Source organism: Oncorhynchus keta, chromosome 37 (assembly GCF_023373465.1).
Source record: "Oncorhynchus keta strain PuntledgeMale-10-30-2019 chromosome 37, Oket_V2, whole genome shotgun sequence".
Taxonomy (NCBI): Eukaryota; Metazoa; Chordata; class Actinopteri; order Salmoniformes; family Salmonidae; genus Oncorhynchus; species Oncorhynchus keta.
In genome coordinates, this window is record NC_068457.1 from 16,664,483 (window position 1) to 16,690,965 (window position 26,483).

Sequence of the window (26,483 nt, forward strand, 5' to 3'; positions counted from 1 at the left end):
TAGCTAGCAAACTACTCTGATGTTCTTCAAATGACCAAGCACCACTGTCTACAGAGGCACAGTGGCTTACAATGGGGACTGACTGGGTTCCCTGTGTATAAATCGCACTAGAGACAACACTGCAAAAACAACACAAGGCAGTGACCCGGAGTCATTGGGAGAGACGTTTAACGCGGTATATTAGCACGCAGCTTGAGCCATGGTAAGATCTTGGAAATCCACCTCCTGCTGTGGACCATCAAAGTTAATTCTGTAGTATGTTTTTTAGCTTTAGTTGTGTACCATGGCTAGACACGGGATCTCAGAGAGGCACACAGCTGTTTACATGTCTGCTTGTGTGTGTATGTTTGTGTGTATCCGTCAAAGTCTGGCACAGATACAATTAGACACTGGCAACCTGAAGCCTCTTCATGCATGGCACCCGCCGGAGTAAAAGGATTATACTTGAGATGAGACAGGGGTTTTCAAAGCCAAGCGTTTCTCTTTTGTCTAATGAATTAGAGGCCAGCCAGTGGCCTTAGCATCGTGGGAGAAAGGAGCGAGTGGAAAGGTGTTTGGCAAGGAGGCCCTGTATCGCCGTCACTCACTTCCTGCATCCCAAACGGCACCCTATTCCTTACATAGTGCACTACTTTTGACTAGAGCCCAGTGAGCCCTGGCCAGAAACAGTGCACTATATAGGGAATAAGGTGATCTTTAGGACACAGTCACCCTCTCCAGAGTTACAGATACAGGAAGAGAGGGGATTGGGTGGTCTTTTGGACAGTCACCCTCTCCAGGGCTCTCCAGTCACCCTGGTCCTTCTTAGCTCAGTTGGTAGAGCATGGCGCTTGTAACGCCAGGGTAGTGGGTTCGATTCCGGGACCACCCATACGTAGAATGTATGCACACATGACTGTAAGTCGCTTTGGATAAAAGCGTCTGCTAAATGGCATATAAAAAATACAGGAAGAGAGGGAATAGAGTGATCTTTAGGACACAGTCACCCTCTCCAGAGTTACAGATACAGGAAGAGAGGGAATAGGGTGATCTTTAGGACACAGTCACCCTCTCCAGAGTTACAGATACAGGAAGAGACGGGATTGGGTGGTCTTTAGGACAGTCACCCTCTCCAGAGTTACAGATACAGGAAGAGAGGGAATTGGGTGGTCTTTAGGACAGTCACCCTCTCCAGAGTTACAGATACAGGAAGAGAGGGGATTGGGTGATCTTTAGGACAGTCACCCTCTCCAGAGTTACAGATACAGGAAGAGAGGGGATTGGGTGGTCTTTAGGACAGTCACCCTCTCCAGAGTTATAGATACAGGAAGAGAGGGGATTGGGTGGTCTTTAGGACAGTCACCCTCTCCAGAGTTATAGATACAGGAAGAGAGGGGATTGGGTGGACTTTAGGGCAGTCACCCTCTCCAGAGTTACAGATACAGGAAGAGAGGGGATTGGGTGGTCTTTTGGACAGTCACCCTCTCCAGAGTTATAGATACAGGAAGAGAGGGGATTGGGTGGGAAAGTGAGTGCCCCCTCCCCCACATCCAAGCCCACTTTCATTTACAACAGTGTGCCCAGTTTTCATTGCCTAGCTTCAGACTACAAGGTCAAATCTCCCCCCGGGAGAACGTGAGAGGAGCGCTGGGGCAGGGGAGCAGAGAGGCCTCTCCATCCAGTGATACGCCTGTCCCCGTCTATCCCATGGGAGTGGTGGTGACACCACTGGAGAGAGGGAGCGAGGGAGGAGGTCAAGTGGAGATTAACGAGGGAGGGCAGCTGCTGGCTTTTCAACACGTCCTGGGCTTGGGAGCGAGGGATCGGCGACTGACTGGAGCCGAGTGGGCGCGTGAGAGACAAGAGAGCATAGAGAAAAAGGAAATGAGCGAGAGATAGCGAGCGAGGGAGAGGTAGAACGAGAGAGATTAAGCACATGAGGGTTTCAGGGGGTCCCACCAGATTCAGCCATAGAGGGATCCTTTCCCCTGGGTAACAGGTCCCAGAGAGAGAGAGAGGGAAGGAAGAGGGAGAGAGAGGGGGATGTGCTGGCTGGATAAAGGAGGGGCTGTGTGGAACAGGAGCCCCTTGCTTGTGGCCCTCCACGTATCAGCTGAGCCATCAGTCAAGCCTCTTCAGCACCTGTCCCCCTCTCCCTTCCTGAGATCAGATACTACTATTCCACTAATGACAGACAAATAACCCCACACTGCCCTGTGGTGGACAGATGGAGGGAGGGGACAGAGGGGACAGAGATCGAGTGGAATGAGGGAGAGAAAGAGAGGAAACAGAGGCGAGGAAGAGAGAACAATTTATTAGAGGTTCCGTGACCATCTATCCATCAAACTAGAGAGGATATGAAAGCCAAGAACTTGTTCCTCTTACCCGTGTCTGTGGGATCCCCGGGAGCGACCAGAGTAGTATGAGTACCCTGAGTAGGTGGACTCCGTGTCCATGGCGACGAGGTCCTTCCTCCCGGGCGATTGGCCAAGGGCCTCGCGGAGGTTGCTGGGCTTTGCCGCAGGCAGACACAGCGGAAGCTTGTGGGCAGTCTTGTCCAGTGGCAGGCGGAGCTCGCTCAGGAGATTGGCAGAGGCCGCAAGCTGTCGGGGGTCAATCTTGAAAGCAACCCTGGGGGTTCCCGACTAGGAAACATCAACCTGGGGAGGAGACAGAGAGAGAGAGACAGCCAGGTCTGGTCAGAGGACAGACTATGGACAGAGTTTTTGGTTGAAATGGTGATCTACAACAGCCCAGTTGATACTGAAAAACATGGATGTGTGTTGCAGATATCTCTGCACATAGCTTCCACTTTGCCTTTTACTCTGGAATGAACATTCCAGGAGATAAATATGAGAAAAACACAATCACTTCATTTAAGCAGCATTTTCTACATTCCCATTAGGCAGGCTGGGGAAATCTTTATTTTAATGAAGATTGTGCGATTCCTCCCACACACACACCAAATGAAGCTTGACACAGGAGACCCTTGAAACCATTGGACTAGTTTCTGTTGATTCTAATATAAAAAGGTACATTGTGAAAGGCTCTTCTTACTTCTAACCTCCTTGACAACCCAAACCTACAGTAGTTCACAGAGAGTTTAAGCACTAAGCACACCCACAAACAACAGAACAACAGCAGACCTAGCTATGAACTCCTCCCTCAACAAATAGACCTTTCCAGACAGACTGGCCTATGAGAAGAGAGATTGAATTGGAATGTTGTGCAGAGCATGCAGGTCTACGTTTGGAGCTTCAACGGAAAAAAAATAGTCGGATGGAGAGCAAAACCCCACTGCCCTTGCCTGCCTACCCCCCCTCCTCCTCCTCCTCCTCCACCACCACACTCTGCACTATCAATGAGAGCCATCTCCAGAGGGAAATCTGGCAGTGACCAGCTCCAGCAGCGAGGCGAGGCGAGGCTCTCCTCCATTCCACTAGAATGACATCATCACACAGACAAAGTTCTCCAGGTGAAACCACCAAACACTATCACATTATTAAACCAAGAAGCTTTCAGAGGGGAATTGAGACAACCAGCCAACACACAAACAGATGCCGTAAAATATTTAATATAGCTTCAGGCCTATATTCTGTGTTTAAGTCTATAACATTGGAAACATTCTTTCCCATGAGGATAAATCTCCCATACAAATGCTAAAAAGCTGTGTGGATGCAGAGGAGGACCGAAACTCAAACATCAAGTGGATTTCAATATCAAAGGCAGGACAACAAAAATACTCCCCACTAATTCCATACCATTAGTTCTACTCCCAGGCCTGGCTAAAGACTTTACAGCATCCACTACGAGATGCCGGTCTGATAAGAGCGTTTATTGGGTGCCCTTGATTTGATTACATATACAGGAGGATATGATTTAACAGTTGTCCTTAAATGACTGAAGATAAGAGGGAACAGAGGGGAGTGAACGGGGTGAAAAGGAAAGAGTAGAAACAGCCGTGGTGAAATAACGAGATTATGATGAGGCACAGGGCTGAGTAACAATGCATGGGGAAACAGAGAGACAAGTGAGTTGTGGCAGCTGACACTCCTGCACGGGGCTGGGAGAGCTGGGGACAGACATACACACACAGCAGGTAAACCATCAGGGGTGAGGCATATAGGGAGGTGAGGGGGTCTGTTCTCTGTGGCATCAGAGATGGGGCCTCGTCCAGACAGAGAGCCTCTAACAGCTGGAGGTAACGGGACAGGAAGGTGAATGGCGCCGTTACATAAACTCACACCCATCAATGCAATAATATGGCAGAAGAGCTGATAACCCTAACCCTAAGGATTCCATTTTGACCTAGAACCCTCCAATCACATTTAAAGAAGAATTCAATGAAAATGTAGCATTTCAGAAAGGAGCGTTAACATATGTTGTATTGTAACACAGGTGATAAATAATGTATACAGCACAGGAGGCTGGTGGCACCTTAGAGAGAACAGGCTCGTGGTAATGATTGGAGGGGAATCAATAGAATAACATTCCATCTCCCATGACACCTTGCAGCAGAGGAAGTACACTCTAACTGACCAAGATCTGTTGTGAAATTAACCAGAGGGCTACAGTCACCACTCTCCGTCTCCACCACAGTCACGTCCTGCTGTCCTGACGTGTTTGGAGTTAGCAGTATAGTATGCATGCTCATTCAAACACTTTTGGAATATCACAAGTGTATCAGTATAGCTTCCGTCCCTCTCCTTACCCCTACCTGCCAAGGCTTTCGACTCGGTCAATCACCATATTCTTATCGGCAGACTCAGTAGCCTCGGTTTTTCAGATGACTGCCTTGCCTGGTTCACCAATTACTTTGCAGACAGAGTTCAGTGTGTCAAATCGGAGGGCATGCTGTCCGGTCCTCTGGAAGTCTCTGTGGGGGTGCCACAGGGTTCAATCCTCGGGCCGACTCTTTTTTCTGTATATATCAATGATGTTGCTCTTGCTGCGGGCGATTCCCTGATCCACCTCTACACAGACGACACCATTCTATATACTTCCGGCCCATCCTTGGACACTGTGCTATCTAACCTCCAAACGAGCTTCAATGCCATACAACACTCCTTCCGTGGCCTCCAACTGCTCTTAAACGCTAGTAAAACCAAATGCATGCTTTTCAACCGTTCGCTGCCTTCACCCGCACGCCTGACCAGCATCACCACCCTGGATGGTCCCAACCTTGTCCACATATTCATCTATAAGTACCTTGGTGTCTGGCTAGACTGTAAACTCTCCTTCCAGACTCATATCAAACATCTCCAATCGAAAATCAAATCAAGAGTCGGCTTTCTATTCCGCAACAAAGCCTCCTCTCACGCCGCCAAACTTACCCTAGTAAAACTGACTATCCTACCGATCCTCGACTTTGGCGATGTCATCTACAAAATTGCTTCCAACACTCTACTCAGCAAACTGGATGCAGTTTATCACTGTGCCATCCGTTTTGTCACTAAAGCACCTTATACCACCCACCACTGCGACTTGTACACTCTAGTCGGCTGGCCCTCGCTACATATTCGTCGCCAGACCCACTGGCTCCAGGTCATCTACAAGTCCATGCTAAGGTAAAGCTCCGCCTTATCTCAGTTCACTGGTCACGATGGCAACACCCATCCGTAGCACGCGCTCCAGCAGGTGTATCTCACTGATCATCCCTAAAGCCAACACCTCATTTGGCCGCCTTTCGTTCCAGTTCTCTGCTGCCTGTGACTGGAACGAATTGCAAAAATCGCTGAAGTTGGAGACTTTTATCTCCCTCACCAACTTCAAACATCTGCTATCTGAGCAGCTAACCGATCGCTGCAGCTGTACATAGTCTATCGGCAAATAGCCCACCCATTTTTACCTACCTCATCCCCATACTGTTTTTATTTATTTACTTTTCTGCTCTTTTGCACACCAATATCTCTACCTGTACATGACCATCTGATCATTTATCACTCCAGTGTTAATCTGCAAAATTGTAATTATTCGCCTACCTCCTCATGCCTTTTGCACACAATGTATATAGACTCCACTTTTTTTCCTATTGTGTTATTGACTTGTTAATTGTTTACTCCATGTTTAACTCTGTGTTGTCTGCTCACACTGCTATGCTTTATCTTGGCCAGGTCGCAGTTGCAAATGAGAACTTGTTCTCAACTAGCCTACCTGGTTAAATAAAGGTGAAATAAAAAAATTAAAAATACCTGGGCTCGAACCAGGGACCCTCTGCTAACATCAACAACTGCCTCCCACGAAGCATCGTTACCTATTGCTCCACAAAAGCAGCGGAAACAACTACTTCATGGTCTCGGTGCCAGTGACGACTGAAATGGCTAGCTAGTTAGCGTGCACCCCACTAACTAGCTAGCCATTTCACACCGATTACACAAGCAAAGCACACTTGTGCACACATTAACTACCGCAGCAGTCACAACGGAAGCCATGGGAAGTAGAGCGGGGCTCAAACTCTCCCTTGGGGCACTCCCTCTGTTTTCATCCTGCTGCTGCTGCTGCTTTTATAACCACATTTGTTCCAGTCGTTTCATTGAAAAGAGCTGCTCATCCAAGATACTGCCCCGTGCCATCGTGCCGTCTTATCTGCTACTTAGAAAACTAGAAAACTAGAGAAATACTAGAAACTAGTGGCAGTTGGGGTGAATGTAAGCAATGACCCAAATAGTGTATGTGTGTATGCTTGCACATGGGGATTGAAAAAGCTAGTTCTATCAAACAAAGACTAAATATTTCAATTTTTTTTAAACGACAGCACGCTTGCTGACACGCTTTTAAACGTCTGAATACTGAACAACATGATGACAAACCTCTCTAAAGCTGTGTTATTCTACTGAAGAGCCAGCTGCCAGCTCAGTCACTGTGCCAGTAAGGCAAACAAAATAGCTCTGGTGTGAGACAGACAGAATGGCTGCTTTTAGACAGGTAGCACAATGATGATTTAAAAAAAAAACTAATTAACCAATCAGATCAGCACTGAAATATCTGATGTAATAGGTCAAAAGACCAGGTAGGACAATCCAGACTCTGGCAAGAGTAAAGCAGGGCTAAATACAGCCTCCAGACACTCTGGCAGGGTGAGGCAAGGTTACAGACACTGTGGCTAGGATAAGGCAAGGCTACAGCCGCTGTGGCTAGGATAAGGCAGAGGGCCTGGGTAGAGGACTACAGATACTGCTACAGGCGCAGACAGAGCGCAGACAGAGCGCAGACAGAGCTCAGAGTAAATAAGGCTGGTTCTGCAGACAGCATCACAGAGGTATTTCCATCTCCTGTGCTAATCCTTTAAAGAATGAGGGATGAAACAGGGATTAACAGGGTTAAATAGATGGGGGTCAGAGAGAGAAGACCACAGCCACCTTGCCAGTCACCACCTTCCCAACAGCCCAGCTAAGCGGCTTTATGTCAACGAATTTGGCCGAAATGAGTTTCAATTGAAGATGTTGGTGACTGAAGGCAGCTTTGAGGGCTGTCTTCAACAGATCTATAAGGGAAACACTAATCTGGTCCCTGGTCTTTACTTATAGTGGTGCCAGTGGCCGTGCAGCACTAAAGCCTGTGCCCCCCCTCCTCCCCACACACTACTTAGGGAAGCCATCAGGTTATCCATGGCAGCCGAAGCCAGCAGCGTTTGCCTGACTCTGATTTGGTCTATGGCGGGACAAGCTGGCAGCGGCCCAGAGCCTGCCAATGAGAGCCTGCTTGTTTATCTTCCTCCATTCAGTCGCTCTTTTCCTTTTTACACTGAATAAACATCCTCTCACTGTGAAGGACCACACCCTCAGAGAGCCGGGAAAGAGAGGCATGGGGACTGATCTGCAGGGTAGAGAAACACACACACACACACACACACACACACACACACGCGACTCTGGGATTCCTGCTTGAGGAACTGCGGGAGTGTAAATACCCACGAATGAAACGCACAGGATGACAAACATGCGGCAGCACACCATCAAAGCAAAGAAACAAGAAAACAACAATCTAACCAGTCAGCTCATTAACAAAGTCGCATCAAGTGCCGGCTAACCAAATCCAAACCCAGACATATCCTCAAGCCCTCCCACACATCCAACACATCCTTCTTCCTCCAGAGCAGGTTGTAGTAACAGTCTGTTGATAACAGAGCAAACAAAACAACAACAGACCAACACAGGAACGATAGAGTAGTCATGTAGTTCAATCCTTGTGAAAAAAACTAACATTTGTATTGCATTTTTCTTTTTTACGTAAAAGGTAGTTTATTCATTCATGGTTTCAACAGCGACAGTGAGTCCACAGATTGGTCTTCTAATTTCAACCAAGCTTCCGGCTCCAAAGACAGTAATCTAATCCCACTGTATATGACAGCCTAATTTACAGATTCTTCACTACTCACAGACTTTAATAGGAGATGGGACTCTCTCCCAAACTGGGGAAGAGACAAACTAGGCTACTGTACTTTCCCAAAAAGATTCATTCTCTCTCGTGACCGAGTCTAAGCACAAGGCTCTGCCAACCGGGACAGGTATTCACGAACAAAGGGGAGCCCTGGCTGAAGCCATCTCCTGTGCTAGCCTGTGACCAGGAAGTACAGCTGTGCCATGTGCCCAACAGAGCCCCTCCCACACCTCACCACAACATAAACAAAGGGCCTATTAAAAGCTCATCATCATTACCAGCCAATGATATGCCTGACCTTCATTAGCCAAGGTATTCCAGCTAGGCCATATGTATCAGAGGCAAACAGCTGTGTTGTGGTGGTGCGGATGTGAGAAACTAAGACCTTTAGCTGTGATACAGAGAGGAGCGTTCCAATCACTGGAGGACAAAATGACAACACTGACATTTGTACAAGCAGCTCCCAACGAGGCACGCCCTTCCTGCCCTGTTTCTTTCACATGAAACAATATTAATTGAGAATGCATGCACATGCATTACGGCACACATACTGGAAACACACACACGTCCAATCATAATTCTCACTGTAAAATCTACTTGGACTCTATTAACTCCAAGCTAACACAAGCGTAATGAAAGACAAGCTGAACACGGGAGAGATGACGACTTATTAAGGTAACATGATTCATCTGAGACGCCGGAGGGGTGGGGGGGGGGTGGGGGGGGGTTCGACCGAGGGAAGAAACACGAGTCAGCGACTAAATGTGTTCCTCGGAATCACATGGTGATCGAGATGCTGTCCATGGAGCAAATGAACCCATTAATTGTATCCACATTCCAGAATGTCACCCTCTCTCCCGGCCATTCATTAGTGTCTGAGATGCAGAGAAACAGAGGCCCAAATGGGACCCTATTCCATTTATAGTGCACTACCTTTGACCAGGCGCATACGGCTCTGGTCAAAAGTAGTGTGCTATATAGGGAATATAGCATCCTATGGGCCCTGGTCAAAAGTACTGCACTAGAAGAGGGTGCCATTTTGGGACTCACAAGAGAGGCAGACCTCAAAAGTTATTCAGGCCGAGTTCAAACAGGCTGCTCTATTCTGATCTTTTTTCCCCACTAATTGGTCTTTCGACCAATCAGATCTGAAAAATATCTGTTCTGGGCTGCCCGTCTAAACACAGCCTTAGAGCCTAAGGAGACAGCTCTCATAGCACATGAGGAGCATAACAATTAAGCTGGGATTTCTCTATATAAAATGATAAACTCAAAAAGAGGAGAAAGCACTGCAGAATAAAAGAGCTAGATTCCAAGGTGTAGCCTGTTACTGTAATGTTGCAGCAGTGTAACCGTCTGTGTTGCAGTACTTTGGCTTCCAAACATACTGGATTAAAATAAGATAAGATAAAGAACCCCCTTCTTGCTGTTGTATGTACTTTGTATGGTCGCACATTATCTAAGATTATGGTGAAAGATGTCCTCTTGGATTTTTTCCCAGGATGCAGCTGTCTCTCTGTCCTTCTGTAGCTGAGCAGAGGCACTTGATCTGCGATTACTCCTTCAACCAATTCCCACCTGGTTTGCAATCACATCTCTCTTGATCACCGACACAAATACCACAATACTACACCTAAAGCTCTCACAGGGGCAGTATCCCTCCACATCCATGTTGACGATCACTCACACGCTGTCACTCACACGAGGAGCTTATGACAGTTATCATGTCATCAGCTTTAAAATATTCTCTTTGCAAATGTGAAGAGACATACAAACTGAAGCTGCGCTACAGGAGCATGTCATGTTCAAATGCCACAAGGAAACTACCTATAATCACATTTCCCTGACATTAGGCTCGGTGTAAAGTTAAAAGAGATGATAATGGCTTCAGTGAATTATTCATAGTCAGATAGGAAGAAACACTCACGAGTGAAAATGTCAGTATTCTCTTGTCTGAGACGAGTCAGTCATGTTGAACAACACAAAGGGAGTTTCATTGTTCAGCGTTTCCTAAGCACTACCACCAACCAACCATCCTGGTTCCTTACTGCACCTGGGGGCCGTGGAGTTTCAATAGAGCTGTATATTGGAGTCAATTCCATCTGAGCATCTAGAGAATTTATGAAGGTTAGCTACATCGTATTCACACAATCTCCTATTCTTATGAAATCATCTTAAACACTGAGTAAATGTGTTGGTTTGGGTTTGTTTATTCAACACAGAGGTATACCATCTACTGTGGTCCTTCACGGTCTGTTCAGATGAATTACCATACTGGTCTATTGTATGTTTTGGGACTGACAGTCCATAAGGTTCAGGTAGCACTTTACATTACATTGTTACACCTTTACTACAGCCTGGCTAACACCAAGCATGTGGTGAAGGCAAATCATGGGAATTCTACTCATTTATTCCCTACTCTACCTAATGCAAAGTGCTAGTTTTCGGATTGGACTGTCATTTTCATACAACAGCATAATCAGACTGTAGTGAAGTTACACAGTTGTTTCTCTGCCTGACCCTACCTGTAACCCAAATGGCTGACTTCCATAGGAAACTCCCTGGTCTCTGCTCGGCCTCCTGAGCCCTGCCCAGACAGTTGGTTCGATAACTAAAATATTAAAAAGAGCAAGCTAATGTTTAAGGATAAATGTTTATGAAATTAAACTGTCGGCACGCGAGTGAATGATATCTATGAACCACTGTGCAACATTGTTTCTGGAGACGCAACGCTGTCGCCGATGGTAACAAGATAAGCAGACTGAACTACAAACGAATTCGGTCAACCGTGTGCAAGAAAGTGGTTCAAAGTTAGGTCCGATAATTTGTTTGAGACTTTTGAGTTAGGTTATTGTTGAAGCAATTGAATTGAACAACACGCGACTATTGTCATTCTAATTGTAACGCTTTAGAAAACATTAACTCCTGCTTTAGATTACTTTCAAGGGTTAACTTTACACCCTTCATTGGCTGACTGCAGTCCTTTAGATTACTTTCAAGGGTTAACTTTACACCCTTCATTGGCTGACTGCAGTCCTTTAGATTGAGGGAATTCTAAATCACATTTTCTCTCCACGTAGCCTACAGCTCATGTAGCGTATTAGAAAACACAAACGGCTACTCGTAGGTTGTACTAATACAATGTAGGCCTGTCTACCTATAAAACAAAAAAACGAAGAAAAATAAGTAGTAGTGTAGATTACATGAAGCAGGAACAAGCCAACCAAACTCCCAATTCACATCGGGCTCAATCGCACTCCTAAAATTCAACGAACAACTCCTCAACGTGGGATGCAGACGTTGGAATTGTGACTGTTTCGCGCAGGGCTACTCACCTTCACTGGAGGTAAACCATTCCAAGAAGAGATTTCATCCAGAAATGTCAACGAAATTAGTTCTCCCTTCGAGCACACGGTACAGTCAGGGACCAGCCCGGGTTCAAGCCGTTGTACAGGGGGCAGCACTTACATGATGAGAGAAAGGGAAATGTGTAGTGCCACAATGGTGCGCTAGGGGGGAATGGTGATGGCTGTGAACTGTCAAGTGATTTCAGTAGGCTGTACAATGCAAATATAGTAAAATAGGATAAAACCGCAGGACCAAATGACTTGGCAAAATCTTCTTTACTCTTCTGACAGGTAGGCTACAGGTGTTTGCAATTAATTTCTGATTCAGAGTCCAGTTCACACCCACATTTCAAAGTTGTGTTTCGCGCTGACCAAACATTCAACACCTTCGGTGAGTGTCAGAAACACCGGCAGCTCGGCTCTGTTAGGGGGACATGTCACAAATGGCTGAAGTGGGACAAGTGACAGGAGAGTGCAAATATCTTAGGGTTTGGTGCCATGGAAACCAGGGAAAGTAAAACAACATTCACCCTCCTGTCTCCGGGGGATGTTTTCAGTGAAGTGCCCATTACATGCATTGCAAGTCATATATGCACTTAGCCTTGCCTAACTTGTATTTATTAATCCGAATATGAACATTCAAATCAAATCAAATTGTTTTGGTCACATACACATGGTTAGCAGATACTATTGCGAGTGTAGCGAAATGCTTGTGCAATCTAGTCCCGACAGTGCAGCAATATCTAACAAGTAATATCAAACAATTCCACAACAGATAGCTAATATGCACAAATCTAAGTAAAGGAATGGAATAAGAATATTTAAATATAATTATATGGATGAGCAATGACAGAGCGGTTTAGGCTAAGATGGCTAATAGATAGTATAGAACACAGTATACATATGAGATGAGTAATGAAAGATATGTAAACATCATTAAAGTGGCAATATTATAGTGACTGGTGATCCAGTTATTAAAGTGGCCAATGATTTCAAGTCTGTATGTAGGCAGCAACCTCTCTGTGCTAGTGATGGCTGTTGAACAGTCTGATGGCCTTGAGATAGAAACTGTTTTTCAGTCTCTCAGTCCCAGCATTGATGCACCTGTACTGACCTCACCTTCTGGGTGGTAGCGGGTGAACAGGCAGTGGCTTGGGTGGTTGTTGTCCTTGATGATCTTTTTGGCCTTCCTGTGACATTGGGTGGTGTAGGTGTCCTGGAGGGCAGGTAGTTTGCCACCCGTGAAGCGTTGTGCAGACCGCACCACCCTCTGGAAAGCCCTGTGTTTGTGAGTGGTGCATTCACGAGGCTTATTCCATTATATAGATTCTAGAATAATGAAATGTATCCTGTTATATAAAGTGACATCCTCTTGCTTGAGTACCATCATGGTTTATCTCATTGCAACATGAACAAAGCAGATGAGTGATTAGCATCATGTTTTATCAGTGCAGTCCATCGGACCTTAGAGAGATATAGTAGGGTGCTTGGTTCCAGTCAGTGAAAGACAACAAAGAGCTCAGTGAAGCCTTAGAGCTGGCTCTTAAAGGGGAATGTAAATAATGTGGGGGGTTTTCTTCTCTCGGACCTCCAGAGCCTCTATGCTAGTCAAGGTCAGATGGTGTCAATGATGTGTCAGTCTGCAAAATACCTTTAGAGCACCTCATTGGCAAGGAGTCTGCTCTGAAGACCAATCGATTCTCAACTATTTCACCTCTCCCCCACCCAGATGCGTGGAACAGGAAATACTAGGAACTGTTCCAAACGGGTTTAGTGTATTATTCATTTATAATACAAATATAAATCAAATCTAACACAACAAAGCTGCTGAGCAGGGAGATGACATCATGTGATGACATGTGTATTTTGGCCTGTTCAGCCCCCCACCCCCAAAAATACCTCCTCCCCTCAGCAGAGAATAAAGGTCATGACCGGGACATGACCCCCTGATCCTTCCTTTCTGTCCCTCCCCACTGAGGGCCATGCAAACACAGAGGCTGGGGAAAGGAGGTTTAACTGACAAGTACATAATGCCATTCTAAGGTTCAATGAATGGTGAGGTTGATAAAAGTGGATCATCAAGGTTATTTATCTGTATGTTGACAGAAACATGAGGTATAAGGCATAAGACTACCAATAGGCTCCTAAAACTCACTCATCACACAGTTACATCATTTAGCAGACAGTCTTATCCAGAGCAATTTACAGGAGAAATTGGGGTTTAAGTGCCCTTGCTCAAGAGTACAGACAGATTTTTCAGCTAGTTGGTTCTGAGATTCAAACCAGCAACCTTTCAGTTATTGGCCATAAGCTCTTAACTACTAGGCTACCTGCCGCATATTAGTCAATGTCGATTCCTGAGACTATATGACATGTTTGGTCAATAGCCTGGATACCTCATTACAACAGAACATAAAGTTGAGCATTGGGTTTTCTCAGATTGTAAGGTTAGTGCGCCCCGCTCTGGCCATATCAGAGTAGTACAGTTTCATTACAGTATCAGTATAACATGCAGCACTGCACAAGCTGTTCCTTTCCAAAGTAAGGGAATCAAAGGAGGTGCCTTTGGGACCACCTTATGTTGTTGTTTTTAAAATATATTGGGGTTTGAGATAATGTTTTATGTTGGCATGGATAGATAAATAACATGACCTTTAGAATAGAATAGTTTGGGTTTTACTTTAGTTTTATACTTTGATAATCAAGACATTAAACATTTTGTGTCATATTTTGCATTATCAAATCAAATCAAATGTATTTACATAGCCCTTCGTACATCAGCTGATATCTCAAAGTGCTGTACAGAAACCCAGCCTAAAACCCCAAACAGCAAGCAATACAGGTGTAGAAACACGGTGGCTAGGAATAACTCCCTAGAAAGGCCAAAACCTAGGAAGAAACCTAAAGAGGAACCAGGCTATGTGGGGTGGCCAGTCCTCTTCTGGCTGTGCCGGGTGGAGATTATAACAGCACATGGCCAAGATGTTCAAATGTTCATAAATGACCAGCATGGTCCAATAATAATAAGGCAGAACAGTTGAAACTGGAGCAGCAGCACGGCCAGGTGGACTGGGGACAGCAAGGAGTCATCATTTCAGGTAGTCCTGAGGCATGGTCCTAGGGCTCAGGTCCTCCGAGAGAGAGAAAGAAAGAAAGAGAGAATTAGAGAGAGCACACTTAAATTCACACAGGACACCGAATAGGACAGGAGAAGTACTCCAGATATAACAAACTGACCCTAGCCCCCAGACACATAAACTACTGCAGCATAAATACTGGAGGCTGAGACAGGAGGGGTCAGGAGACACTGTGGCCCCATCCGAGGACACCCCCATACAGGGCCAAACAGGAAGGATATAACCCCACCCACTTTGCCAAAGCACAGCCCCCACACCACTAGAGGGATATCTTCAACCACCAACTTACCATCCTGAGACAAGGCTGAGTATAGCCCACAAAGATCTCCGCCACGGCACAACCCAAGGGGAGGGGGGGGGGGGGGGCGCCAACCCAGACAGGAAGATCACATCAGTGATCACATCAGTGATTATTTTTGTATTTAAAAAAAAAATCTGCAAATTCTAAACACTGGCTAACAGCAACAAGAACAAACTATATTCACAATTTATTATCATTGCAAGTTTGCGAACAACATTTTCTTGATTTTCTCAACTAAGCATTAATTAATTAAATAGGACAGCATAAGTTGACAAAAGAGACCCCTCACCAATCAATCATTTTGAGTGAAAGCAGTTCATCTGATTAGACAGTACTATGGATGTGTGAGACAAGCACTCGCATTTAACTAGGCAAGCGTGTAGTGTGAGTCACAGCACCCACTATCAGATGTAGCTTTTATTCAAGAAGGTAAGTGTCGAGTGCAGATGGTCTCTATTGAGCATACAAGGTGGACCCATGAGATCATTAAATTTAGTGTCCGGAAGATGGATGGATGCCTCTCCGAAGACACACAGTTTATGAGTTTAGGGATTTTGGTAAAAACATAAAAGAGAAATGACGGCATGTAAAATGAAGACAAAGTGAAAAGAGATGCAGTTTATGAGACCACACACACACACACACACAAACACACACAAACGAACACACATCAACAAGGATGTTATTTGGGCTGACTTGGATTCTCCAAATAATTTTTTACCTAAATGAGATATTCTCACTGCAATTTCATTCAGTGTGTGTGACAAATTATTTGTATTTTCTTATTTTGAATTTAGTTTGCCTGCTCAACCATCAAAATGTGACAAATGGTTGTGCTCCTTTTTTATTGGTCTGGGCATGTGTGCGGGCAAAAGCAAGAACAATTCTATTGAGATACATCTATGAGTTCTTTTCAATTTTTCTATCCTCCATGTCATTTTACATTGAACATTGAACATTTCTATTTCAAAGGCCTGAAATGCACCATCAGGTCTGAAAATGCATTATTTGTGGTCAGAAATAATCAAAGTATTGTTTACCATTTTAAAGCTGGAAGCATCAAAGACACAACAATTGGAAAACAAATCGTAAACAAATTCAAAGCTCATGAATATGGCATATTAACGTGCCAGATTGGGACGTGTAGTTTTGTATAATGAATGCATTGCACACACACCTTATGACATGTCCACTGTACAGATGGTAGGAGCGTGAGTCTGAATGAGAACGGGACCATCCAGGGCTGCTGACGCATTGTGAGGGCCGCGACGCCTTCAATACCCAGAGTTAATGAGAACAGACTGACTCGCCCACCCCCCCTCCCCGTTTCCATTCATCTCTTCCCGTGTCTCTCCTCCTCCTCTCCTCTTTGCCTCTCTGCCCGTTTCCATCTGTTTGGAGACAAAGGGCCACGAGCCAGCTCGAGCCCTGGGACCCTGCTGGTGAAGTGCGCAGGGATAATGCGTCCCATCCCGTGGGTCGCATTTCAACACATGGACCTGCCTTTGTCCTGCTGTGTGCTGCTCGCTGCTTCAAGGACCCACACACACTTCACAACACACACCTCCGATGGGGTGGACGAGAAGAGGAGAGGAGGAAGCAGGAGTGGAGGAGAGGATGGGGGGAGGGGGTGCCTTGAACATTGATAATTGTTATAATATCCAGACTGGAGAGAAAAAAGGTAAAGGATAAAAAAAACTGAGCGGTACAAAACCCTCAAATGCTGTTCCTGTATTCCTCACACAGGGAACATATGGCTGTTTGTTGTCATATTTTTTGTCCTTAGGAAATTCACACAAAGCTATCAAGCCCCTTAGAATGAAAGAATGTGTGTGTCTCCTACTCCAGGCTTTAAAGGAGTCTACCTGAATGATGAACGGGAGAGGACGGCCAAATGTTGATAATGGTCATAGTCATCCCAGGCCGTCTGCACACTTCCTGACATATGGTCACTTGTTGGCCTCCGCCATGACATAATCCACGGTGAAAAGGGGGAAGCAATAGGGCTCTTTCTCACACACAAACACATATGCACCGGTCACACTCGCAGTCTGTTCACTGCCCACAGCGGTTTGGGCCATGTTTGTCTGTCTGCCTGTCTGTTGGGTTCTCCCCTCTCATGAGTTTGTAAAGAATAAATTGAAGGGGGCCGATGGCGGTGCAACAGAACCTTTTGGGATTGGGAAGGGAACACAAATGGTCTTACAGTTTATGGCAAGTACAGATGGACTGTCTACTTAATAAGCTGAGGCTAGGTTGGCCAGAATGATGCTGGTTGGTTTACTATCTGGGGAGAAGAGAATATATTCACTATGTGAAATACCTCTGTTGGGAGACTATGGCAGGCAATCTAAAACATGTATAGTATGAAATGAATAGTATGAAATACTCTCCATTGTACAGTATGTTGAATTAAATACCTTTTAGAGAATGTTAATGTTGCTAAAGAAACAACAAGAGGGATTCATGTGGTCGTTCTGTAGCTCAGTTGGTAGAGCATGGCGCTTGTAACGCCAGGGTAGTGGGTTCAATCCCCGCGACCACCCATACGTAGAATGTATGCACACATGACTGTAAGTCGCTTTGGATAAAAGCGTCTGCTAAATGGCATATATTATTCATTCAAGGAACTGTTTAATAGTCTTCCAGCAATTGAATTAGTAATCCAAGGAAGGCTGGTTTATTTGAGGTCAAATGTAGGAGAAAGCAATTAGAGAAATGATAAAGGGACAATGTATAAGAAGCTTTGACTGACTGACAGACAGACATACTGTATTCTAAGGTCATCTTTCTGCATGTTTAGAGCCTTTCTGATTACAAGACTAGGAGAGACCTTGGACATGACAAAAAAAAACATTTCCCTCACTTCTCCTCAGATAAAGAGATTCGATGCAAGGTCCCCCTCCCTTATTTCAGCAGCCACCCGAGGATAGTGAGAAGGAGGAGGAACTCTGTAAAAGATGCAATAAATGTGAACAATATGTGGGACGGTAGCGTCCCACCTCGCCTACAGCCAGTGAAATTGCAGGGCGTCAAATTCAAAACAACATAAATCCCATAATTAAAATTCCTCAAACATACAAGTATTGTACACCATTTTAAAGATACATTTGTTGTAAATCCAGCCACAGTGTCCGATTTCAAAAAGGCTTTACGACGAAAGCACACCAAACGGTTATGTTAGGTCAGTACCTAGTCACAGAAAACACAGCCATTTTTCCAGCCAAAGAGAGGAGTCACAAAAAGCAGAAATAGAGATAAAATTCATCACTAACCTTTGATGATCTCCATCAGATGACACTCATAGGACTTCATGTTACACAATACATGTATGTTTTGTTCGATAAAGTTCATATTTATATCCAAAAATCTCAGTTTACATTAGCGTGATACGTTCAGTAATGTTTTGCTTCCAAAACACAACATGTTGCAGAGAGCCACATCAATTTACAGAAATACTCATCATAAATGTTGATGAAAATACAAGTGTTATGCATGGAACTTTAGATAAACTTCTCCTTAATGCAACCGCTGTGTCAGATTTCAAAAAAGCTTTTTGAAAAAGCACACCATGCAATAATCTGAGTGCAGCGCTCAGACAACAAAACAAGCCATACAGATATCCGCCATGTTGTGGAGTCAACAGAAGTCAGAAATAGCCGTATAAATATTCACTTACCTTTGATGATCTTTATCAGAATGCACTTCCAGGAATCCCAGTTCCACAATAAATGTTTGATTTGTTCGATAAAGTCCATAATTTATGTCCAAATACCTCCTTTTTGTTCACTCGTTTAGTACACAATCCAAACTCACGAGGCACGGGCAAGTCCAGGCGAAAGTTCAGATGAAAAGTCATATTACAGTTCGTAGAAACATGTCAAACGAAGTATAGAATTAATCTTTAGGATGTTTTTATCATAAATCTTCAATAATGTTCCAACCGGAGAATTCCTTTGTTTGTAGAAATCCTATGGAATGCAGGTCGCTCTCATGTGAGCGTGCGTGATCAGCTCATGGCACTCTGGCAGATCTCTGACTCATTCAGCTCTCATTCCCCCCTCCTTCACAGTAGAAGCATCAAACAAGGTTCTAAAGACTGTTGACATCTAGTGGAAGCATTAGGAAGTGCAATATTCCTCCATAGACACTGTATATTCGATAGGCAATGACTTGGAAAAACTACAAACCTCAGATTTCCCACTTCCTGGTTGGATTTTGTCTCAGGTTTTTGCCTGACATGTGAGTTCTGTTATACTCACAGACATCATTCAAACAGTTTTAGAAACTTCAGAGTGTTTCCTATCCAAATATACTAATAATATGCATATATTAGCACCTGGGTCTGAGTAGCAGGCAGTTTACTCTGGGCATCTTATTCATCCAAGCTACTCAATACAGCCCCCCAGTCCCAAAGAAGCTAAGGTCATCTTGCTGCATGTGTAGAGCCTTTCTGATTACAAGACTAGGAGAGACCTTGGACATGACAAAAAAACATTTCCATCACTTCTCCTCAGATAAGGAGATTCGAAGCAAGGTCCCCCTCCCTTATTACAGCAGCCACCTGAGGATAGTGAGAAGGAGAAGGAACTCTGTAAAATATGCAATAAATGTGAACAATAAATCAGAACATGACCCAATCAAAGAAGAGGATGTGAGGCATGATGGGAAGAGACCAAGTAAGCTGTTTAATTTATGTGTCTCAAATCAAATCAAATTGTATTGGTCACATACACATGGTTAGCAGATGTTAATGCGAGTGTAGTGAAATGCTTGTGCTTCTAGTTCCGACCGTGCAGTAATATCTAACAAGTAATCTAACGATTTCACAACAACTACCTTATACACACAAGTGTAAAGGAATGAATAAGAATGTGTACATATATATATATATATATATATATATATATATATATATATATATATATATATATATATATATATGTATATATATATGGATGAATGATTGCCAAATGGCATAGGCAAGATGCAGTAGATGGTATAGAGTACAGTATTTACATATGAGATGAGTAATATAGGGTATATAAACATTATATAAAGTGGCATTGTTTAAAGTGACCAGTGATACATTTATTACATCCCATTTTTAATTATTAAAGTGGCTAGAGATTTCAGTCAGTATGTTAGTGATGGCTGTTTAACAGTCTGATGGCCTTGAGATAGAAGCTGTTTTTCAGTCTCTCCGTCTCAGCTTTGATGCACCTGTACTGACCTCGCCTTCTGGATGATAGTGGGGTGAACAGGCAGTGGCTCGGGTGGTTGTTGTCCTTGATGATCTTTTTGGCCTTCCTGTGACATCAGGTGGTGTAGGTGTCCTGGAGGGCACGTAGTTTGCCCCTCGTGATAAGTTGTGCAGACCTCACTACCCTCTGGAGAGCTTTACAGTTGTGGGCGGAGCAGTTGCCGTACCAGGCGGTAATACAGCCCGACAGGATGCTCTCGATTGTGCATCTGTAAAAGTTTGTGAGTGTTTTTGATGACAAGCCAAATTTCTTCAGCCTCCTGAGGTTGAAGAGGCGCTGCTGCGCCTTCTTCACCACGCTGTCTGTGTAGGTGGACCATTTCAGTTTGTCTGTGATGTCTACACCGAGGAACTTAAAACTTACCACCTTCTCCACTACTGTCCCGTCTATGTGGATAGGGGGGTGCTCCCTCTGCTGTTTCCTGAAGTCCACGATCATCTCCTTTGTTTAGTTGATGTTGAGTGTGAGGTTATTTTCCTGAAACCACACTCCGAGGGCCCTCACCTCCTCCCTGTAGGCCGTCTCGTCGTTGTTGGTAATCAAGCCTACCACTGTAGTGTCATCTGCAAACTTGACGATTGAGTTGAGGAGAGAGGACGTTAGGAGGTATGGAATTGAGATCTTCTCTTTGACATCTCCCTTGGTTCCATAGATGCCCTGAGAGAGAGATCATAGGGTTGATGGGTCATCAGCACACGTGACACACCTGCTCTAAACCAATTTGAAGATGCCTCCAACCATTCATGAATGAGCCTATGCAGGTTATAGATGAGTCTGCCATGGTGGCGTCGGAGCCATTTTGGCCTTCTTATGTGCTCATTTCATGTGTTGTGTATATGTTGTCTGTCTAGGGATGTTTTCACTTGTTATGTACACTAGGGAAATTCTCACATTGTGGTTATGGTCACATGGTACAAAGGTAACCAGGAAGTGTTAACACAAGTGAGAGGAGAAAGGATAAGGTTCTTACCATCTCACAGGAAAATGCTTATGGAATACACCTCATATGTATTGGAACTCTGTAAAAGATGCAGTAAATGTGAACACTAAATCAGAACATGACCCAATCAAAGATCTAGGCCTGGAAATCCATTTCTATGTGGATGCATCATGAACTGTTTTCAGCCTGTGCAAGTAGCATTTTCTATAAGGAATCGCCTCTAGGCCTACAATAGCTCTCTAAAACCCAAGGGGAGTATACCAATGAGTTCTCATTTGAATGTATGGGCCACAGCTGGATAAATGAACAACAATCCCAATGCTCTGTTTTAACTTTATTAAGAAACAGTAATAATCCTTGCTTGCAATACATAACTTTCACATCAGGGATAAATAATATTTCAAATACGCAGTTTAGAAAGTTGCACAGCCTCCAGCCAAGGTAGGAAACTTCCTCCCCATTTATGCTCCATTGCAGACATTTGAAGCAGACAATTGGAGGGGAGGAAGTGTGGTCTACGTTGGCCGAATCGGGTGCAACTTTCCTAAACTGCATACCGTAAGTGTATATTTTGTATTTGAAAATTATTTCTCGCTTATATAAAAGTGTTGTTCCAGCGGTATTCGCGTTTAGACAGAGCATTAGAGAAGCGTCTGAGCGTCTGGACATGTTCATTACAAGGCTGAAGAGGACGTCCAGTGGTTGAATGTAATGTAATAGAATTGGAGTAATGAATAAGGGCTAGGCCAACATTTAATTTCTCTGCTTTAGTTTATTGTGAATGAATAAGCTTCTGAAGGCAGAAAACATCTCTAATCTTAAAGGTGTTCACATTGCAAGTAAATCATATAGCATCAAAATGATGTAAGATGCCCAGTGACTTGCACAAAGTTCTCCATTCGTTTTCCCCTCGTCACGGTTAATAATATTGGCCAAAAAGATCCCCCCGCTTACCTCAACGAATTATTCTCGTGCAAATCGCTTAAGGTTTGTTGACATACATATTTAATGTTCATATCACATATATTTATTTATTTACTTTGGTATATTCATTTAATCGTTTGTTTATTAAATATTATTTTATTTACAAAACACCATGTGCAAATGTTGCGCCTGATCTAACCTTGGCCTACATTATTAGACCACAATCCTTAGCAGAATTGATGGCAATACATCAGAAATAAATACAAAGATTTGGATCTTTGCTCATATTTGGCAATATTACATGGATGTGCTTGCCCGCTCATAAATTTCCATCTCTCCTCCATCCCCTCTCCCTCTCTGTTTCCCACGGGAGGTGCCAGACGGCCAGTAATTTGGTTGTCTTGGCTCGTCTGGAGTAACACCTGCCCCCTCTCTGGGGAGAGCGCCTTTCAGCCAGGAGCTGGCGAGGAGCAGCACAGAATACATGCACAGGAGAGAAAAAAATCACATATAGGCTATATACTCTCTTTGCTTGCTTGACCAGTGCCTAAATCGTGTGTGTGTGTGTGTGTGTGTGTGTGTGTGTGTGTGTGTGTGTGTGTGTGTGTGTGTGTGTGTGTGTGTGTGTGTGTGTGTGTGTGTGTGTGTGTGTGTGTGTGTGTGTGTGTGTGTGTGTGTGTAAACAGTTTCAAAGCAGCGGGACATAGGCTATAGTGTGACACCGACGTCATTTAATAATACTGTATATCATTCGAATTTGGGGGGGGGGGGGTGAAAGATATAGAGGCCTGTCAATCAAGTCATTTTCGGAAGTGTAATAGGCTAGGCTACCGTCGTGCTTCTCCTCCAGGACGACAGCTGCTGTTTAAATATTGAAATAATTTTTACCAAGGCCATTGCACTGTTCATTTCATTCATATTACTCCAATGCAAGGGATTTTACCCCCTGAGCGATTGGCAGACTAATTTCAACATTGTGTGACTATTTTTGGAAAGGAGATTCCCAAGTAATTATTCCCAGTTGTAGTCTCAATAAAATGTCAATTAAAACAGAAAAGCCTCAATACCATGTATTTCTTTCCCTTTTTTAATCAAAAAACACCACCGGAAAATATAAAAAATGCGTTCATTAAAAACCAGCTGTCACAATAACTCTACTACAAAATATCTGCATAAAGCAACAAGTACACAACCCTGAAGAGACAAAAAATCTTTGGATAGAAGATATGTTTTTCTTCGCTATAAAATTACTTATTGTGTTTTTTGAGATACAAAGCAGAGACAGATATATAAATAAATACCTCTAGCTTTTAAGGAAATAAAAACATTTAATAGAAATCAGACTATTTTGAAATGATTTTTGGTCACAGCAAAAGAGGTTTGCCTCTGAATTGTAAAGTGATTATATCCGGTTAGTCGAATTAAACTTGTGTGGATGTTTTTCTTTAGTAGGCTTCAGTCTATTGTTAAGTTTTGATTCACTTCCTTCCACTTCACACTTAAGGGAACTAAACGAAGTTTTGACGTTTATGAGTTTACTTAACCCAACATGATTAAGTGCTTATCGTTGCATGATAGACAATAGACATGAATAAAAGTATATTACACTTAACGTACTAATTCAATAAAAAAAATACGTATAATACAAAAACAGAAAGTGCCATTTGAAGAGCAACAACATTATTTTCGAATTTCAACATCACAGCCTAAAATATACATGTATACAATGATACAAACAATGGACATTTACATAAAAGACGTTAGTCTATTATAAACATAAATAAATAAGGTAACCTTAATATTAACACATTTAAATAAATAATTAATTCCATAAACTTAAATAACAATGATAAAGGTCACAATTGTACGCGTCATAAGTGGCACTAATGCATTTGAACTTGTTCTCCTTTATGGAAACATCAACTATGCTATGTCTATAAAGCAGCTATATCATTCCGTTTACATCCGTTCTTTCGTTCATCTGGGTTACCCAGCCTCACCATACGCAATATCAAACAGGCATTTTCTTCAAAATCATGGATAAGTAGGCTGTAGGCTGCAGACTCCTTCTCTCCCCCTACTTTTTTTGTACTTTCTGGCAACTTTCATGTATCCCCGATTTCATAAGTGACATGATGTCACCCATATTTCTTTCTGGTCCCTCCATTCTCATTGTCCAATTCTCCCATTTGAAAATGTATCTGACTCATTTCAACTAGACATCCAGAACGTGATTGAGATAGGAGATATAGCATATTGCAAGTCTAAGGATCTCGATCTTGGAGAGTTTCTTGTCAGGGGGAAGGGTTGGCAGCAACTTTCTCAGTTCAGCGAAGGCCACATTGAACGCTTCCACGCGGATCCTCTCGCGCGTTGCGTGGGCCGAGCGGTACTTGGCCGTCGCACGTCTCCTCCGTCTCTTCTCCTCCCTGCTGAGGGTCGGTTGGGCCAGCGACCTCGTCTTCCCCTCCCCCTCCATCGGTTCGTCGGACAGGCACCCGACCTTTAGGTCATTGAGCACCGACTCTGCGTCGGATTGTCCCCATCCGAGGTCGGAATCAGCTTGGTCTGGACTCAGCATCATTTTCAGTCTTTTCATATGTTTTTCAGTTCGTATCCAAAAAGAGCTGAAGAGAGAGATATTTTTGATTAATTTAGTATAATGTTGTGAACACAATAATACTTTTTCGTTACCATTGGGGGTTCAAAATTATGATTGGGAGTCGTTTTTGCATGGCTGTGTTGCTATGACCTGTCACAGGGGGTAGATGATAGGCAGACCATAATCATAAAATAGATCGTTTGAGATCAAGTGCCGAATATTTAGAAATGTGATAGTCTTAATGGAAATTGCAAAAGCAACAGACAGTGATGAAAATACTGTAAATTGTAATAAGTTTTTGTACTTCTATTTTCTCCAATGCATAATTTATTCTCCAATGATTTTTGTTATAGAGCATTAAATATTAAATCTAGGCCATTTTATGTGTCGGTTCTTATGATTTCTTTTGCAGCAAACATGGCATTTTTTAGAATATTAAAGCAAATTAGGATAAATATTGAGAGAAACCATGCTATTCAAATGAACATATTCCATATTCCAAGTCGTCCATCTGTCACAGTGAGATGAACACATCTGCTTGGCTTCGAGCAGTATGACTTGACAGGATGGACCAACAACGAAATAAGGCAAACATTGTTGACATCTGCTGGACATTGAATTCGACCACACAAAATGTTGTTGTATCAACAATGCAATGGATAAATACGAGTTGTGTACTTTGTTGTACATGTATAATACAGGCCTAATAAAGAAACGGTCAATACCTCATATGTATTTTTTATATTTGTAATTTTTCTTAGGCCTACTCGTTAATTGGACACTTACCTTGACAAACAGTTGAGAGACACAACTGTCTGATGATTCCTGATAGCTGTTGGAGTAAACTCCAACTCCAAATTAACTCTGTGCTTCCCTTAGTTTTTTCTCACAAACCATTTTATTTAGTCCAATTCATGACAGGAATTATAGGCTACGGTTGACAGCCTTAAGAAATGAATTGCTGTTTACTTTTGGAGATTTTGAACAATCGAATCAAACAAAATGCTGTTTTATCTCAGAACCATCTAATTTCAAGTTGTGGTATATCAATTCGTTGGGAAGATGATAGTATAGTTGATAGTATAGTTAACGACTATGTGATAAATATTTCTGAAGATAAAAATCTGGTGCCTTGTGAACACCCAGCTGTGAAACAATAGATTGTTGTGTCGATAAGATCTCGCTGAAAGTGCAGATATTTGTCCGTTCTTCTGGATGGAGATGGCCGTGATAAGAAAGGCCCTCGTGCACCAGTAGTCAGAGCATTGAAAAGCCGAAAGATAATCCCGTCCTTTCCACTTCTGTGTGTTCCGAACGTTATCGGGTCCAGCAGGCGGCTTCTATGAGAGATAAGATCCAAACCATCCCAACTAATAAAGGCTTACTTGAGAAACGGAGGGATGGAATATATTTGAGGAATGGTATTGTCTAACACCGCCCACTCCCTCTCACCTCCCTCTCTCTACTCACGCCCCTCAGCCCTCCAGTAGTCCCTCTGGGGATAGTGGGCAAAGAGGAACCAGAGATGAGTACAATAATGGATAATAGGGACTTTAAACATTTAGGTTTTTTTTCTCCAGATTAATTCCAATTCTGATCTATACAATAAA

General features: G+C 43.5%; 2 protein-coding genes across 3 annotated transcripts in view; both read right to left on the minus strand.

Moving 5' to 3' along the window:
* The window catches only part of LOC118370268 (vang-like protein 1), a 56,203-nt gene extending 44,246 nt beyond the window's left edge, over positions 1–11,957 (minus strand). Inside the window, exons 1-2 of one of the 2 annotated variants that reach the window (XM_052499317.1) lie at positions 11,694–11,957; positions 2,365–2,639 (exon numbers count right to left, since the gene is read on the minus strand). In XM_052499317.1, coding sequence (XP_052355277.1) covers positions 2,365–2,435 — 71 coding nt within the window. In that variant the 5' untranslated portion in view covers positions 2,436–2,639; positions 11,694–11,957. The remainder of the gene's footprint in view (positions 1–2,364; positions 2,640–11,693) is intronic. The other variant, XM_052499316.1, reaches the window with a different exon arrangement.
* An 11,385-nt stretch (positions 11,958–23,342) lies between these two features.
* LOC127916688 (helix-loop-helix protein 2-like) lies at positions 23,343–26,252 on the minus strand. Its single transcript, XM_052499326.1, has 2 exons — positions 25,660–26,252; positions 23,343–24,898 (listed from the first exon to the last, which is right to left on the minus strand). Exon 2 carries the CDS (start codon positions 24,868–24,870, stop codon positions 24,487–24,489), a length of 384 nt encoding a protein of 127 aa, XP_052355286.1. The 5' UTR covers positions 24,871–24,898; positions 25,660–26,252; the 3' UTR covers positions 23,343–24,486.
* Positions 26,253–26,483: the final 231 nt, after the last annotated feature.

Excerpts from the sequence above, each read along its gene's own strand:
- LOC127916688 (XM_052499326.1), bottom strand. The coding sequence starts at position 24,870 with ATGAAAAGACTGAAAATGATGCTGAGTCCAGACCAAGCTGATTCCGAC.